The sequence below is a fragment of the Lynx rufus genome, unplaced genomic scaffold (genome assembly GCF_022079265.1).
Source record: "Lynx rufus isolate CCGP_SWC_20201006 ecotype Redwood Valley unplaced genomic scaffold, mLynRuf1.p SCAF_6, whole genome shotgun sequence".
In the NCBI taxonomy this organism is placed as follows: domain Eukaryota; kingdom Metazoa; phylum Chordata; class Mammalia; order Carnivora; family Felidae; genus Lynx; species Lynx rufus.
This window is the reverse complement of record NW_025814878.1, coordinates 13,646,627-13,664,111: the sequence shown is the minus strand read 5'-3', so window position 1 is coordinate 13,664,111 and position 17,485 is coordinate 13,646,627. Positions and strand designations below refer to the sequence as shown.

Genomic DNA, 17,485 nt, shown 5'->3' with positions numbered 1-17,485 from the left:
ATCGGAAACAGGCTCCAGGCTCCGAGCCATCAGCCCAGAGCCTGACGCGGGGCTCGAACTCACGGACCGCGAGATCGTGACCTGGCTGAAGTCAGACGCTCAACCGACTGCGCCACCCAGGCGCCCCTTGTTTGTCTCATTTTAACTTACAGCAACCATGAGGTAGACCCTGCTATTCCCATTTTATAGACAAAGAGACCAATGCTCAGAGTCCCCGAACTGCTCCTAAGTCACACATCTAAAACGTGACGGAGTTGGGATTTGAAATATTTCTAACTGCTAAAGTACTCCCTTTCCTAAGGGTTAAAGTCTCATGTCCTATTAACAATACAAAGGTGGATAGGTTTTATTATGATTTTATGATTGTATTACTTTAAATTGTATTGCTTAATTAGATTTTATTATTATTATTATTATTTTTTTTTTAATTTTTTTTTCAACGTTTTTTATTTATTTTTGGGACAGAGAGAGACAGAGCATGAACGGGGGAGGGGCAGAGAGAGAGGGAGACACAGAATCGGAAGCAGGCTCCAGGCTCTGAGCCATCAGCCCAGAGCCTGACGCGGGGCTCGAACTCACGGACCGCGAGATCGTGACCTGGCTGAAGTCGGACGCTTAACCGACTGCGCCACCCAGGCGCCCCTAGATTTTATTATTTTTTAAACGTTGTATTAAATTACATGTAAAAAAAATGTTGCACTGGATGCTTGTTAAAAATGGCAAGGGAGATCATTCAAGACTTGTAATAGGAGTCAAGACTGTTGTAGTAGGAGAGAGAGGTTGAATCCAACTTTGAATACAACAGGGACAAATGGGGATTCATAGCAAACAGGCAGGGAGTGGGTGGGAAGTTACTCAGAAAAACTTGGTTAGGTATGGTTAGGAGGGTGGAAAAAGAGAGGAACTGGACTGGATATCAAAGCAGGGGTGGGGTTGGGGGGGGGAATGCGATTCTTGATAAATTAGTCTAACAGGATTCTTTGCTAAAACTAGGATTCGAGCCAAGGACAAGGCCTGGTAGAGAACAAGGTTCCGAGGAGCCTGAACTTGTCCTACAACATACCTGCAGTTAAGGCATAAATATTTATTGTATAGCTTGATGCATTTTTACGTGCAGATACACTCAGGAACGACCATTCAGATCAAGATCTAAAACACGTAAATACATCCCCAGAGTCTTTCTCCTTCCCTTCCCTCAGCCATTTCCTCCCTCAAGGTAACTCCTTGTCTGACCTCTGTTACCATGTATTGCTTTTGTCTGTTCTTGAACTTCTTATATTTGGACTCAGACAGTATACACTTTAAACTCCTCACTGTTAAGCTGTTCCACTGCTTCTTGTGTCAGGCTTAGTAAGTTATGCTTTATAAGAGATTTGTCTATTTCGTCTAAGTTAAACTTCCTGGAATAAATTTTATTTTAATCTCTTTTTACTTCATCAGTTTTGCTCTAGGGGTGTACCAATTTTATTATTTTTAAATGTACTTCTTTCAACATTTCTCCCAGGTTTTGAGCATTAACCTATCATCACCTTTTATTCAAAGTGGAATATAATGTCAATTAAATTATCTGCAATTCATAAATAGGAGGGAAATATCTGTATGCTGTGGAATTGGGATAGGTTTTATATGGTTTTTCCTAGGCATAAAGATCTAGAAAAGTGAGAGTAGAATTATGGCATGAAGGAAAAACTTTCACAAGCAATAGCTCGTCTCTGCTCTATTTTAAGATAACTTTAGACAAGTACCTATACACAGGGCTCCCCTCTCCAGAGATGAGAATCCCGTTCACATACATTTCTCACACAAGGCAGGTTGTATTTCCTCCAGGGCCCAGCGTAGCAGTGGCCCCAGTGGTTCAGAGATCCCATTTCCATTTGTAATGTCTCACCTCCAAAAAGCCTCTCTTCTTATGTAATCTTTTCATATCCTGAGGCAGCTTCCGGACACACGGGTTGCCTGGGTCGTCCACAATGTTTTCTGAGGGACCAATGATTGCTGTTTGCTAGTGCTCCTTAGAGGTGACAAATATTTCAAGTCTGCTCCAAATCTGTGCTCCCACTAGCCCGGTTACTTTTTGGATATGATTTCATAGAATGCAAGCTTTTTTTTCTTCAGTAATGCACATGTCATGTTGTAGTTGAAACATCTTCAAGTGCCATAAAAGAGCCAGACGCAAAGGGTTCCATGAGTTCAGAGAGCAAAGATATCCCGCCGTTGGGGAGTATGCTGTGGAAGAAGTGGCAGATGACCAGGGGCTTGAAGGACTGGTCCAAACTGGTGAGCAGCGAAATTGGAGGAACGTCTCCAGCAGGGAAGGAGGAACAGACTGTGCGGAAGGAAAATACCAGTAAGCATTATTCTCATTTGTGAGACAAAGACATACTTGGAAATAAAAATTCTGGAAGAGGCACAAACACATGTGATGTCTAGGGTGATAAATGGAAAAATATGTATTTTGGATTTATAGGTCTTCATTTTGCTTGTCAGAGCTGATAATCTGCTCAAGGACCTCATTACTAACCAGTTATCTTAGGGATAGAAGTGGGCCAACAAAAGTAGCAGGTGTATTTTTGTATATTTTTCTGTGTCTACAAATACTAAAAATAAAATTGCAGTGACCACATATGCCATTGTCCCTGAACACAGACGCTTTTTGTTAATCTGTGATATGCTACATGGTAGATTTTCTTTTTACCTTTTATAACAAGTTTTAAATATTTGGATTCTAAAATTCTGGAGGGGAGGAAGTTTCAGTGGTGTACGAGCCACACTAATTTGGTTCATTTCTGTATAATGGAGATTCGTATTTATTCACTAAAATGAGTGCAAATCCAGGGCACCTGGGTGGCTCAGCCATTCAAACGTCTGACTCTTGATTTCGGTTGGGTCGTGATCTCAGTTTTCCTGAGTTCCAGCCCTGCATTGGGCTCTGTGCTGTCAGTGAGGAGCCTGCTTAGGATTCTCTCTCCCACTCTCTCTGCCCCTTTCTTGTTGGCGTGCTTGCTCTCTCAAAATAAATAAATAAACTTTAAAGAAAATAAAAAATAAAATGAATGTAAATCCTCGATTGAAGGCTTTAAGGAGAAAGGTCTTTCCATGCTGGCCTCCATGTGGAAGGATTTCCCCTAAGCAACTCCTGGACTTTCTGTTGGTAAAGGACTTAGTGTCCCATATGGTTGAAACAATGAATTGGGCTGCTCATAGGGGGTCCTGAATCCCCTGCTCGTCCCTGAGTTGGAAGCACTACCTATGACTGAGGGGGCTGCAAGGGTCAGCTGGCTCTAAAGTTCTGTGACCCTGGCTGGTTGGCCTTTCACATCAAGCTACATCCTCCAACCATACCTGTATCAGGAGTACAATCTTACTCTTTATGTCCCTACTTATTCAGAACCCAGGCAGGAGAGAAAGATATTTTGGAAGGATGCATCCTCAGAAACACCAAAAATGGTTCTCTTCTCCAAATGGCTAAACCACTCTGAGAAGCTTAAAATTGAAAACTGTTTAAGGTTAAAACACGTCCTTGAAGGGTTTCCACAGGGAAGAAGAAAATTCCAAAGTTCAAAGGGTGTTTTACTATAGTTACAAAAGATTTGATTTTTGAGCCAATATTTTGAAAGCAAGCACTCATTTAATAAATAATAACATACATGACATAACACTAAAGCTTATTAGAATAATACTTCTCATTCTATATGAACATTTAATTTGTAGAGTGGTTTTGCATATATTATCTCACTAGAGCCTCCATGAGCTAAACAAACCATATACTGGTATCTCTGTCTCAAAATTGATGTGATTGATAAATGCCTCACCCTAGGGCAGGAAGCCAAAACAGTTTGTAGTGAATCAAACCCTAGTTCTTGAAATTCCGCACGTTGTGATCTCTAACAGAAGGCAAATTTTTCCCCACACTCGATTAGAAACCTGTGGAATGAAAATACAATTAAATTCTGAGGTCAACTGTTTATTTACGTGCTAATAAGGTAACTTTTTAAGTTGCAAAAATTGAATGTAATCATGTAATCATGATTCTTCACACCAGCCTCGGGTACTGTGTCCCACAGGGGTGGTGGAGATTTCATTTATTTTTTAAAGTTGATTTATTTTGAGAGAGAGAGAGAGAGAGAGAGAGAGAGAGAATGCACAAGGAAGAGCAGGGAAGAGGCAGAGAGAGAATTCCAAGCAGGCTCTGCACTGCTGACACAGAGCCCGATGCGGGGCGGGAACCCACTAACTGCAAGATCATGTCCTGAGCTGAAATCAAAAGTCAGAGGCTGAACCAACTGAGCCACCCAGGCGCCCTGCTTTCACTTTCACTCTGAGCCCCAGACCAGTGCTGTGAAGGGCTGGCTGTGTCAGTGTTGGCTCTCCTGCTTCTCAGGTCTTCATACTTTTGGCCGGCAGAGTTTCATACCTTTGTACTAAAGTTCACATCCCCGTGAAAGAGTGTACTTTGGGCAGAAAGGAAGGGGCAGGAAACACGGAGGAAAGGTAAATGTGAGCAGGAGTGGACAACTGAGGGCAAAGCAGCCTGTCCTCAAGCAAAATTCCCCCAAAACATTCTTAAATGTGTTTTATTATAATTCTTATTGAATATAAATAATATAACATATGTATAATATAATAATATGAAAATATATTATATATAACATAAAATATAAATTTAATCACACTGCCAAGTAAACTTGAGCCCCTCTCCCTCTGAGAAGAGGGGTGCTTTTGTGTCTCCCGCACATCTTATAGCACTGAAACACTACCATGTACTCCAGGTACTGGGGTAGTAGAAGGAATCCTGTTTGAGAGCCATGGGTCTGGCTGTCCAGCTGTTCTCTGGAACTCTGTATGTTGTTGCCACCTCTGCTGTTGGTGCCTCCGTCATATTGGCCCTCACTCCTGGGGAAGCATCACCCATAAGAGATTACAGATCCTCTGAGAGCTTTGGGTGATCTGGCCTCTACACACCTGGAGATACTTGTGATTCCCAGAAAACTACTTTATTCTTGCCACTTTATATTTTCATACAATAGGTAACTTAGATGATTTCTTTCATAGTACCAGAGGACATGGAAATGATGTCATTATGGATTTTACCCCTACGCATTCTTCCTCAATACCAAAGCCATCATCAAGGTCAAGAGTATAAACATTGCTTTCAAATTCCCTTTGATCTCTGGGAGCCTCTAGAAAATTCCTCTTCCAGAGGTTGCAGGTGATCTCTGTCTTTATTCCCACATCTTTTGCCAGGCCATCACAATCACTAGGTCTTAAGCAGAGATTCTCAGACTACCTATGATGAAGTCAGTCTTCTCCCCTAGTCTGCTGGAAGCTGAAACTTTTGAAAAATGTAATAAAATGACCCAGTGATGACCAATTACTATAAAGATATTTCTAAATACATATTCTCACTTTCAGAACTTATCCCATAGAGACTCAGTTTGCAAAGGATGGTACCTACACACACACACACACACACACACACACACACACTTTGGGCTGTACTATTCTAGAGGTACAAGACTGTCATAGTACTCTTATACGCTTTTCTGACACAACAGAGTTTTGTAGAAGAACATGAAAGTTAATCCTTTCTGTCCCTTTCCCACACCCTCTTCTGCTTAAATGTATGTTACTTGGCAGGATGTAAGAAAACACAAACATCTAATTAATCAGAAAGTATTTTCTTTCCAAAGTCAGCAGAGTTGGTGTCTTATAGAAATCACTCATGTTTGAACTGCCAAAAATATACCCAGCATAAGTAGGTATGTTCATAAGAAAAGCAAATGAACTTTAGATACCATAGCAATCACAATGAAAAAAGAAAAACTATTGGCCACTGATTTCTTTTCTTTTTTTTAAATGTTTATTCATTCTTTGAGAGAGAGGCAGAGACAGAGAGACAGAGCATGAGCGGGGAAGGGGCAGAGAGACAGGGACACAGAATCGGAAGCAGGCTCTAGGCTCTGAGCTGGTAGCACAGAGACCAATCCAGGACTTGAACTCAGGGACCACAAGCTCATGATCTGAGCTGAAGTCAGACACTTAACTGACTGAGCCACCCAGGCACCCCGGCTACTGGTTTCTAAAAAACATATGGTAAAATGTTAATTCCTCAGGATTGTTTTATTTAATGTTATAAAATAAAAAACTTGATTGAATTTAAGTTTTAATAATGGAGTAGAGTTGAAATATTCTGTTTTCTCACATGGACCATGTCTTTATGTTTTTGAAAAAATGAAAAATTAATTTGGATATTATTTTAAAAATGTTTTTAAAGGTTTACATTAGATTACATTTCTGAATGAGTGATAATTTTTAACAAGTTGTTATACATTAAGCACTTTAACAATATTTCTGAAGGCTATTGCAACCACATGTAAAAAGCAGGATTTGTAGGCATGAGACCTCTTGCATGGATTTGACATATCCTCTCCCAAAAAGCAATAATAAACTGAAAACAATTAATTAAAATACATTTTAGGGGCACCTGGGTGGCTCAGTCGGTTAAGCATCTGACTTCAGCCTAGGTCATGATCTCACTGGTCCCAAGTTTGAGCCCCGTGTTGGGCTCCCTGCTGACAGCTCAGAGCCTGGAGCCTGCTTCAGATTCTGTGTCTCCCTCTCCCTCTCTGCTCCTCCCCCACTCACACTCTGTCTCTCTCTCTCTCTCAAAAATAAATAAACCTTAAAAAAATTTAAAAAAAATTTAAACTCTGAAAGCATACAACTAAATAAAAAAAATACAAGATACAAGATTAATATATAAAAACTATTTTTATGTCTACATATTATCAATGAGCAATCAAAGTAAATTAAGACAATTTCATTCACAGTAATGTCAGTAACAAATGTATGGAAATAAATTTAACAAAAGTGCAAGACTTGTCTACTGAAAACTACAAAACATCACTAATGGAAATTTTTAAAAATCTAAAGAGGGAGGCTGTCCATGCTTTGGACTAGAAGACTCACTATAGTAAGATAGCAATTCTCCCCAAATTGATCTATAAATCCAGTATAATCTCTATCAAAATTCTAGTAGACATTTTATAGAATTTAACATCCTGATCTCAAAACTTATTTGGAAATGCAAAAGACCCAGAATGATCAAAATAACTTTGATAAAGAACCAAGGAGGAGGATTTTTACTTCATGATTTCAGAATTTCTTTGAAGCTAACAATAATCAAAACACTACAATTCGACAGTTTCTTTAAGAAGTTAGATGTCATTTTACCATTCCTAGTTACATTGATTATCCAGGAAAGGCAGATGTGTAGAGACAGAGTCCATGGATGTCTGCCCAAGGCTTGAGGTGAGAATGCAGAGGGGATGTAAAAAGCCCAGGAGATCTGCGTGGAGAGCGGAAATGTTTTGAGACTGGGTTTTGGCGCTGGTTGCGTAACTCCGTAAACTTACTAAAACGTATTGAATTACACTTTTAAAATGGGGGAATTTGATGGCATGTAAATTATACTCCAGAAATTTTTAAACAGGAGATTAAATGTCCTGGGAAGGCTGAATGGTTACTATTTTAGACTCTAAAGTCTCTTGTTTAAGTACATTCTAGTGGGTACCTATGGGTCCCTGGGGTAGAGATCTCCTGCTAACTTGATTTGCATTCGATGTATGTTACCCACTACGCTGGATCTACAAGTTTCTTGAATTAGAGTACTATGTCTTAAGTATTTTTACATTCCACCCCCATAATGCTTATGAGACCTTTCACACCTAGACTAAGCGTTTTCAATATTGGGTCACTTAATTTGTTTATAATGAAGTACAGTAGGACTTTTCCTTTTTGTCTCTACCTTCACTTAACTACAGTCATGATAACGTTCTGTTACTTTGCTTATAGAGTATATGCACTTTGCCCATCTCCTTCATTTTGCTGTAAGTACAGTAACACCAGCTAGAGGACAAATACGAAATATCATTAAATTTTAATAAAATCATATTGAGTCACACTGAAATAAAGTCACATTAAAATAATATTAAATTAGGTAAGTCCAATCAGTGTTTTTTTTTTTAATGTTTATATATTTTTGAGAGAGAGAGAGAGAGAGAGAGAGAGAGAGTGCAAGTGGCCGAGGGGCAGAGAGAGAGGGAGATACAGAATCTGAAGCAGGCTCCAGTCTCTGAGCTGTCAGCACAGAGCCTGACCCGGGGCTTGAACTCCAGAACCGTGAGGTCCTGACCTGAGCCTAAGTTGGATGCTTACCTGACTAAGCCACCCAGGTGCCCAAAATGGTGGTTGTTTTTCTTAAACAGAAGATATTATTTTTAACTAAAATGAGATGTAACTGTCTGTTAGTGTCTATTCTTTTTTGAAAATCTAGGACTTATTTTTTCAACAGGGCCTCGTTCGCGATCCCCAACAATTTTGGAAATGTCTCCACAACTTATTCGAAAAGCACTAGAATGTGTAGACATAACACAATATGTACGGTAAGTTTTAATAGACACGATTAATGCAAACATCTCTGTTCACAGAATTTTTGATACAGGGATAACCAGTTACTAAACTAGTGAAAATTTGAAATTAAATGCTTAACATATTTTCAGTATATTCAAATTTCTAGATGTATGTGGTTTTACATCTTCCATTTAGCAAATCTTTTATTAAGTCAATCATAAAAGCATTTAAGTATTTTCTTTAACATTTTAGTTTGCAAGCTGATTAAGGGGAGTTGAGCTACAAAAAATTCCCACTAGGTCTGCTGGCATTATATAAGTAGGTTTAATTTAATTTAATTTAATTTACTTTAATTTTTTAGTAGGTTCAATTTTATTAAGAAGAAGACAATAGGATTAATAGAGAGATAGTTACTCAAGCATACTTATAAGTTTGAAAATATTTCAACATTATTTAGCTGCATAAATCAAAAAGAAAACCTCCAAAATAATCTCATAGTTTCCAACACCAATCCCACGAACACCTTATCAGATGGAGCATCGAATTTTACTGGTATTTCTCTAGAATTGTTTCCTAAAATATTAGTGAACCAGTAAATGGAGCATAGCCAATCAAAAAATAACAGTGTATTCTTTCTATTGCTAATATTCTATTGGATTCAGTCTACCACACTGTCAAGACGAATTTAAATTATTTGAATTCTAAAGTTCATCGCAGTGTTCCCAAATGATTTATGCATCTCCTGTGATGTCTTTGTAGAAAAACAAGAGACGCTGATCCTGTGCTACAAACAGAGGATCTGAACCAGCAGCAGGCAATGCAAAAGGCAGAAGAGGTTCACCAGTTCCGACAGTATAGGACCAGAGTACTCAGCATTCGAGACATTGAGCAAGAGGAACAGCTTAAAATAAAGGATAAAATCCTGGAGATGTATGGGGAAATGCGGGTGAGTCTCAACATACACCCATGGGTCAGAGTTGATACATTCTCTTATAATGTTGAAAAGATACCATAGAATCATGTAGGACCTGGGTAGAAAGACATTTTGAAAGTATTTAGTTCTCAGCTCCTCAGAAAAGGTGGAGAATTGGTGAAACACATTTAATTTCACTTACTTCCTTAAACCCCTCCAAAATGCAGTATTGGGAATCTATCCACAAAATAAGAAGGAGAAAGAAGACAATGACCAAATACTTGTGAAGTTGACAGAGAGCTGGATGAAGAACGTATTAATAGACTTGAGGCACCCAAATTGTAAGGTGGCAGTAGAAAAGCTCTTAAACAATGAATCCAATTCGCTCCATAGAATCCCTAAAAGGCTGAGCAATTGGTGGCATCAGCCACATGAAGAAATGGAGGTGAGGTGGGAGGAAGACAAGACTTTTGGTTTTGCTTGGCTTGAAGCTATTTAAGAAGTAGTTCATTTTCAGATCACCAACTCAATGTTTTGTAGCCAGGTGACTGTCCCTCCACCCTAGCAGAAGACTAAAGTTGCTTTATTTAGACAAGGTCCAAAATGAAAAAGGGGGGGGGTGGATTAGCGTAGTGAAGAAGACCAAGTTTAATTAAAAATGGAAGTATCATACAAGTAATGGGAAAATTCGATAAATATATATCGCTGACTTCCACTATAGTGGATAAAGACTTTTTTTTCCTCCCTCTTTCCTACAACACACACACACACACACACACACACACACACACACACACACACACTCCCAAAGATACTGATGGCTACAAGACTTTCTAAACGTTTCAGCCATAGTGACATTAGGTTCTCTATGTTGTTTCCAGCACTAGCTGATCTGAGGAATACGCTTCTTTGACACCTTCTCTTGTTTGTCCAATAGGCATCTTAAACCAAACCTCTTCAAATCCATTATTCTATCATTCTTGTCATTCTTGCCCTCTCTTTCATGTCAGCCCGAACATTTCCTCCATCAATATTCCCCACCCAGGAAGGGCAATTGTAGTCTTTCCATTGCTCAGAGTACAAACTTTGGAGACATCCTTGACTTCTCTTACCTCCCTCATCTAACCCGTAATCAACATTTGCCAACATTATCTTGAAAACATATCTCTAATTCAATCACCTTTCATTCTCTCTACCCTGACCACCATAGTCCAAATGGTCTGTGTTTTCTATTCAGAGTGTCCTATTCAGTGTTTTCTATTCTATTGCCATAGTCTCCTGACTGATCTCACTGCTTCCATCATGTCCTTCTACAATGGAATCTCTGTTAGAAGCCAAAATGACTCTAACCATGAGGATAAACTATTTTATCCTGTGGTAACAGACAGCCACAGTGTCTCAGTGGTTTAAGACGGGTTGGCAAACTTGTTTTCTATAAAGGGCCAGATAGTAAATATTTTTGCCTTTGCAGACCATATGTTGTATCTACTTAACTCTGCCGTTGTTACCACAAATTCAGTCAAAGATAACGCCTATGTGTGTTTCAATAAATTCTATTTGGAAAACTAGGCAATGAGCCAGATTTTTCCATAGGCCTTTGTTTAGCAACCGCTGGATGAAAACAGTAAAAGAGTATTTCTCCTTGTAGCTACAGGTCCAGTGAAGTTGAGCAGAGCGTCCTTCTCACAGTTACATTTCATTGTCACATTGCATTGGCCAAAGCTAGTCACATGGTCACATACAACTTCAGTGAAAGAATTAATGTTGCTGACACCGTGATTTCAAATTTCTAGCATCAGTAACCCTGAGACATTAAATTACTGTTCCTTAAGTCACCCAGTCTGTGGCACTTTGTTACGAAAGCCCTAGCATGCTAATACACAGTGCAGTGCTACCCTAGGCCTGGAGAACAACTGCAGACCCTTTATGAACTGCGCTGGTGCGGATCATAGTACATCTTTAAAATGGAGAGTGGGACTATCTCACTCCTGTAGTGGCTTCATTTTCCACTAAGAAATAAAGGCTTAACTATGGTGTCTAGTGCTCTCTATAATCTAGTGTCCACTTTCCTCTCTGATCTTTTTCTGTCTGATTCTATATGCTTTCCTTCTTTTGTTTTTTTTCCAAACTGACCTCACCTTTCCACTAATAGCCAGACATGTTCCCACCTCTGAGCCTTTGGCTTGCTCCCACCTCTTCCTGGAGTATTCTTCCCCTAGACAGCCAAATGGTTTACAGCCTCACTTCCTGCGATCTTTCATCTATTGCCATTTTATTAGAGAGATCTTCTCTAAGCTATTATTTTTCAATTAGCACCCTTCAAGATTTGCATACCTGTATCTGGCCTTATTATTTTCTTTACAGGATTTACCATGGTTTAGCATGGGAAGGTATGTATTTGATACATGTTATTTATAAATATTAGAAGTATTTCTTTATCATATATAAATATATAATATTCGTATATAACATGTATATGTGTATAACATGCACACATTTTAAATATATCTTGTGTAGAATATAGATCATATGTGAACAGGAACTTTGTTTGATTCACTGTTGTATACCCCAAACCTGGAAGAGGTGTCTATTTCACAGAAATTTGTTTCAAAAATGAATCAGTGAATCCATAAATGGATGTTAAAATTATGTAAATTCAGCTCATATCGTATAGAAAATAGTTTAAATTAAAATATTATAAGACAAAAGGGAAATTCATTATTGCCAATCAGCTAGTTTCTTTCTGTGTTTAAAAGACAAGAAAATGCAGTAGATGGGAAGGCCATAAGGGAAGACGTATCACCTGGGATGGTTTTTAATTCAGATCTCATTCTTTAAGTGTGAGGTACAAAAATCCTAGTTTTGATTGAAGCTATCTTAATAGAAACACCGTTAGCACGACATTTTTCATCAGAAGGGAGAAAAGCATGCCTATCCTCAAGAGGTTACAGATATATATTAAACTTACTTTACACTAAACCCTTTAGATGATTTTTTCTCTCTTCTTAATATGGCACCACTATCATCTCATGCAGTAGGTTTAGTAAAGCCGATTTTATTGTGGTAGATACAGTGCTTTGCTTCCACCCAAAGTGTGGAGAAGAGCCTGGTTCTGACATTTAGCTCTTCTGCAGTCTCCACTCAACTTCTGCAAGTTGCAAAACCAGGCAAAATTTCTTGAAGAATTCAGCAATGAAGACAAAACAGTCACTCTAGAAGATTCTCTTCTGGTTAGCATCAGTTCGTTCATCCTTCTGTTTTTAATTATATCATTCTTGAAACAGGAAACCGTCAACAGGTTGAACCATAATTGTACCCATACTATCAGAAACGCAAGTGAAATGAGAAAGCCAAAGCCTCTTCATAAACCTACATTGGCCCTTAGTTATCACTGCTTTATTTGTGAACATTTTCAGGGAAGCCATTTCTAGAATGTTGCCATTAAGTCAGTCATTAATAGGTCATTAACTCAGTTCTTGCCTATAGCTTTGAAAATTACCCATTTTTTGGCAGGGGTGGGGGGGTGGGGAGGGCAGGGGTGGCTCAGTCAGTTAAGCGTCCAACTTCGGCTCAGGTCAGGATCGCACCGTTTCAGAGTTCGAGCCCCATCTCGGGCTCTGTGCTGACAGCTCAGAGCCTGGAGGCTGCTTCAGATCTGTGCCTCCCTCCCTCCCTCTCTCTCTCTCTGCCCCTCCCCTACTTGCACTCTATCTCTCTCTCTTAAAAATAAACATAAAAATTTTTTTTAAAAAAGAAAATTACCCTTTTTAAAAAAAAATATAAACTATATTTAAGGACAGTTAAACTATAGAAACTATCCTTACCCGTTTATCATTTTCTGACAGTTCCCATTTCCACAATTTATTCATTCAAGAAATTTTTCTGGGCATTTTTGTATCAGGGACTGTCCTAAGCATGAACAAAAAAGATAAACCCTGGCCATTGTGGAGCTCACATACTAGTGGAGCAAAAGACGCTAAAATACAAACACAATATATAAATACAAGGTATGGTATGATAGAAAGGGAAAGTGTTGAAAAAAAAGAAAAGTGGAACACTACGAGAACACAGTGATTCAGAAGAGATGCTGGAGTAAAGGCCCCGGGGGAGTGAACACTTGATCTTGGTGTGTTAGAGGCAGGACAGCAAGGAGGTCTGTGCCCCCGGAGCAGAGTGAGCCAGGGGTAGATGAGTGGGAGGGGAGGTCAGAGAGGAACTGGGGGAAGTGGACAGACAAGGTAATCACATAGGGCTTGCAAAAGACTGTAAGGACATTAGCGTTTATTCAGAGGGATGTACGGAACCACGACAGGGTTCTAAAGAGCAGAGGGGTAACATGATCTGACTTCCATTTTATTTTTAATTTTTTAATGTTTATTTCTTTTTGAGAGAGAGACAAAGACAGGGACATGTGCGCTCATGCACACGCACATGAGTGGGGGAGGGGCAGAGAGAGAGGGAGACACAGAACTTGAAATAGGTTCTGTCAGCACAAACCCCGGCACGAGAGGCGAACTGACGAACCGTGAGATGATGACCTGAGCCGCAGTTGGACACTTAAACAACTGAGCCACCCAGGCGCCCCTGGACTTCTGTTTTAAAAGGAGTACTCTGAATATTGTGTGGAAAACAAGTAAGTATGGAATGGGGCACATGTAACAGCAGATAAATCTGTGAGGAGGCGGATGCATTGGACACATAACGGTGGTTCACACCAAGTTGCAGAGTGGAGGTAGTGAAAAGCAATTGAATATTGTATATATTTTGAAAGTAGACTCAGGATTTTCTGATGGATTCTTGGTATATTATAAGAGAAAGTGAAGAGTCAGGAAATACTCTGAGGTTTTCACTTAAACAACTGATAGGGTTGAGAGGCCATCAAATCTGATGGTTTGAGAGGAAAGAAAGATTTCAGTTTGGGACATTTTTTGATATATGTATTGGACCAAAAAAAAAAAAAAAGCATTCTTGGGGCATCTGGGTGGCTCGGTTGGTTAAGCATCTGACTCTCGGTTTCGACTCAGGTCATTATCTCATGATTCATGAGTTCAAGCATCACATTGAGCTCCATGTTGACAGTGCAGGGCCTGCTTGGGATTCTCTCTCTCTCTCTCTCTCTCTCTCTCTCTCTCCCTGCCCCTCTCCTGCTCATGTTCTCTCTCAAAATAAATAAACTTAAAAAAAAAAAAACAGAATTCTTAGATATCTATTACAGTCACATGGAGATGTTGAATAGAAATTACATATATAGTTCTGGAATTTGGAAGAGAGGTTTGGGCTGGAGATTAAAAAATTTGGGGGACCCATCAGTAGAGAAATGAATTTAAAGCAATGGGGCTACATAAAATCAGCAAGGAAAGAGGCCTACGATCTAAGATGTGGCCATCCCCTCATTTAGAGATGAAGGAATAAAAAGAGAGAGAGAGAGAGATGAAGGGGAAAAGGAGAAATCAGCAAAGGCAACTGATACAGAGCAGCTAGTGAAGTAGAAGAAACTTCAGTGGGATGTATTGTCCAGAAAACCAAGTGAATCAATTGATCCCGGTGGTGAGAGTAGAGGTGAGTAAGAATGGGACCCAGATGTGATTTCAGATTCAGTTTGGTGTCCTTGAATGAAAGCCAAACTGACAATAACAAAGGTAACCAGTGAACTAGGTGATATTATTTGAAAGTTCTTCAAATATAGCTCAGACACATTTCATTGGGGCTAGAACAATGTGGGAAACTAGTAACTTAGCACAATCCCTGTGAGGGACACAATGAGCTGCATGTTTTATAGATTATATTTGAACGCATACCTATCTCTTCACCTTTCTCTCTTTTTTCTCCTACTGATGCTTTTATTCCCCGTTCTGTTAAAATCTCTTGTACCCCTTTGTTGCCTTCTCGTGTTTCATGTATTGGTAGACATTTGAGACCATAACCTAATTTTCATCTGGCCTCAATAATTTGCCACGTGAATCTATGGGCATTAGGGAGGGAAAAAGGATTGCTTTCAAAAAATTTTTTCTCTCTTTATCAGTAAACCTTAATTGCTTGAGGTTTTGTTTTGGAATAGGACTCCTTAGATGAAGCCCGGCAGAAGATCTTCAGTGTCCGGGAAGAGTATAGAAAGAAGTTGCTGGAAGCTGAGCGCCTAAGATTGGAAGCTCTGGCTGCGGAGGAAGCAGCAAGTCGGGCGGAGACAGAAAAGAAGACGCCGGTTCCTGACACACGGGAAAAGAAGAAAGGAAAGAAGAAGTAACCAGAAGGAGCCCAAAACTCACCTTCTTCTGAAGAGGAAAATCCCTTTATTTGTTTATTTTTTTTTTAGTGATCTATAACCTTTCCTGTTGATAAGGTATTAGGCCAATAGAAAATAGAAGTTTTCCTTCTCAGAACTAGTTTCTGCATTTTATGGTTCATTTGTTGTTGTTGTTGTTTTCCCAGAAACCTATTATTTGAGTAATCATTAGAGTTTAGGTTTCTCTAATTTCAATAAAAATCGCCTCAACATATTTAGAATGCAATAAAATGTACGTGTCTCCCTCTGAATTGCTGTATTTTCAGCGAGTAGTAAAACAAGATCAGAAATGGGCTAACAGGATTGCATTTGAAAAAATTCAACGATGAGGAAAATAGCTACGGTTCTTACAGGAAATTTTGTTTCTAACTTGAAAGACTTTAAAATATTTTTAAAATATGCTTCAGTCTTGTGCTTTTTTTTTTTTTTTTTTAAACTGAACTTCCATAAACGTCCTTCATTGGGCAAAATCTGTTGTGGGTTAAGCTCACAGCAGCTAAGCGCGAACTCTGAATCCTCACAGCCCAGGTCACCCAGTCTCAGGGAGTGTGATCGCAGACACATCCCTTGTCACGTGTCCCAGCCTCGTGTTTTTTGTAAGACCCAGAACATGTTCTTGTACACCAGTTATAGAAAACTGCAGTGAGTGCATTCACCGAGGCATGTGATAGGAAATGAACTGCTCCCAAAAGCACACTTTGAATTCATGACTTTCTCAGATGAAAACTCCCAACAGTATTTTTTAATCAGTCATAGCTTTTCCGCTTTGATAGGTGTTCTTCCTTTTTTCATTTATTTAAATCTTTAGTATTAAAATGTTCAGCTCTCTGTCTATACATATATATGCAGTTTTAAATTTTTTTTTAAACGTTTATTTCTTTTTGAGACAGAGAGAGACACAGCATGAACGGGGAAGGGGCAGAGAGAGAGGGAGACACAGAATCGGAAGCAGGCTCCAGGCTCCGAGCTATCAGCCCAGAGCCCCACGGGGGGCTCGAACTCGAGGACCGCGAGATCGCGACCTGAGCTGAAGTCAGATGCTTAACCGACTGAGCCACCCAGGCGCCCCAATGCAGTTTTACTTAAATGTGCAAGCACATGCATTTTCTCCCTATTATTCTTTGCCTAAACTCTCCTTCATGACCCTATGCTCTGCCAGCCCCGCGAAATAATACATGATAACAACCTGGTATAAATGTTTCCATGTTTGTCATTCATCTCATATAATCACACATCAATATTTTATATTATATCATGGCCTATTTTTACAAAATGGCATTTTATTTTACATGCTTCACCATATCTTGATTTTTCTCCCCAAGCAATACAAAACCTCTTTGAGACAAAAGTAATTCATTCTGTTTTAAAACCTTTTTTTAACGTTTATTTGCTTATTTTTGAGAGAGAGCATGAGTGAGGGAGGGACAGAGAGTGGGAGATAGAGGACTCTCTGCGCTGACATCAGTGAACCCAATGCAGGGCTCAAACCCACGAACCGTGAGATCATGACCTGAGCCAAAGTTGGACACTCAACTGACTGAGCGACCCAGGTGGCCCAGTAATTCATTCTTTTTGATTGTTGTGAAATATTCCCTGGCACAAATATATCATAATCGACTCAGCTAATTCTTCTTTGAAGGATATTTACTTTGTTTCCAGATCTTTTCCATACAAGAAAAAGTGGTAAAAACAGAAACGAGGTAGCATGATGGTAGATTTAACAAATTATTTCCTAATAAATAGAAAAGAAATATAACGCCTGTCCTTTAAAAGGAAGGAAAAACGAAGGAAATTATTTTGTAATAAGACATTATACATATTACTGTATACAAGTTCGGAGTGACTACACTGGAAGCACATGGGACACAGGACACGAG

The 17,485-nt window shown here is 39.3% G+C and overlaps 1 protein-coding gene across 1 annotated transcript in view; it reads left to right on the top strand.

Annotated features, from left to right (window-relative positions):
• ADGB (androglobin) overlaps positions 1-15,630 on the top strand; it is a 168,107-nt gene extending 152,477 nt beyond the window's left edge. Inside the window, exons 33-36 of the mRNA XM_047102658.1 lie at positions 2,138-2,347; positions 8,336-8,444; positions 9,172-9,358; positions 15,384-15,630. Of these exons, the coding sequence (XP_046958614.1) occupies positions 2,138-2,347; positions 8,336-8,444; positions 9,172-9,358; positions 15,384-15,569 (692 nt within the window). The 3' untranslated portion in view covers positions 15,570-15,630. The remainder of the gene's footprint in view (positions 1-2,137; positions 2,348-8,335; positions 8,445-9,171; positions 9,359-15,383) is intronic.
• Positions 15,631-17,485: the final 1,855 nt, after the last annotated feature.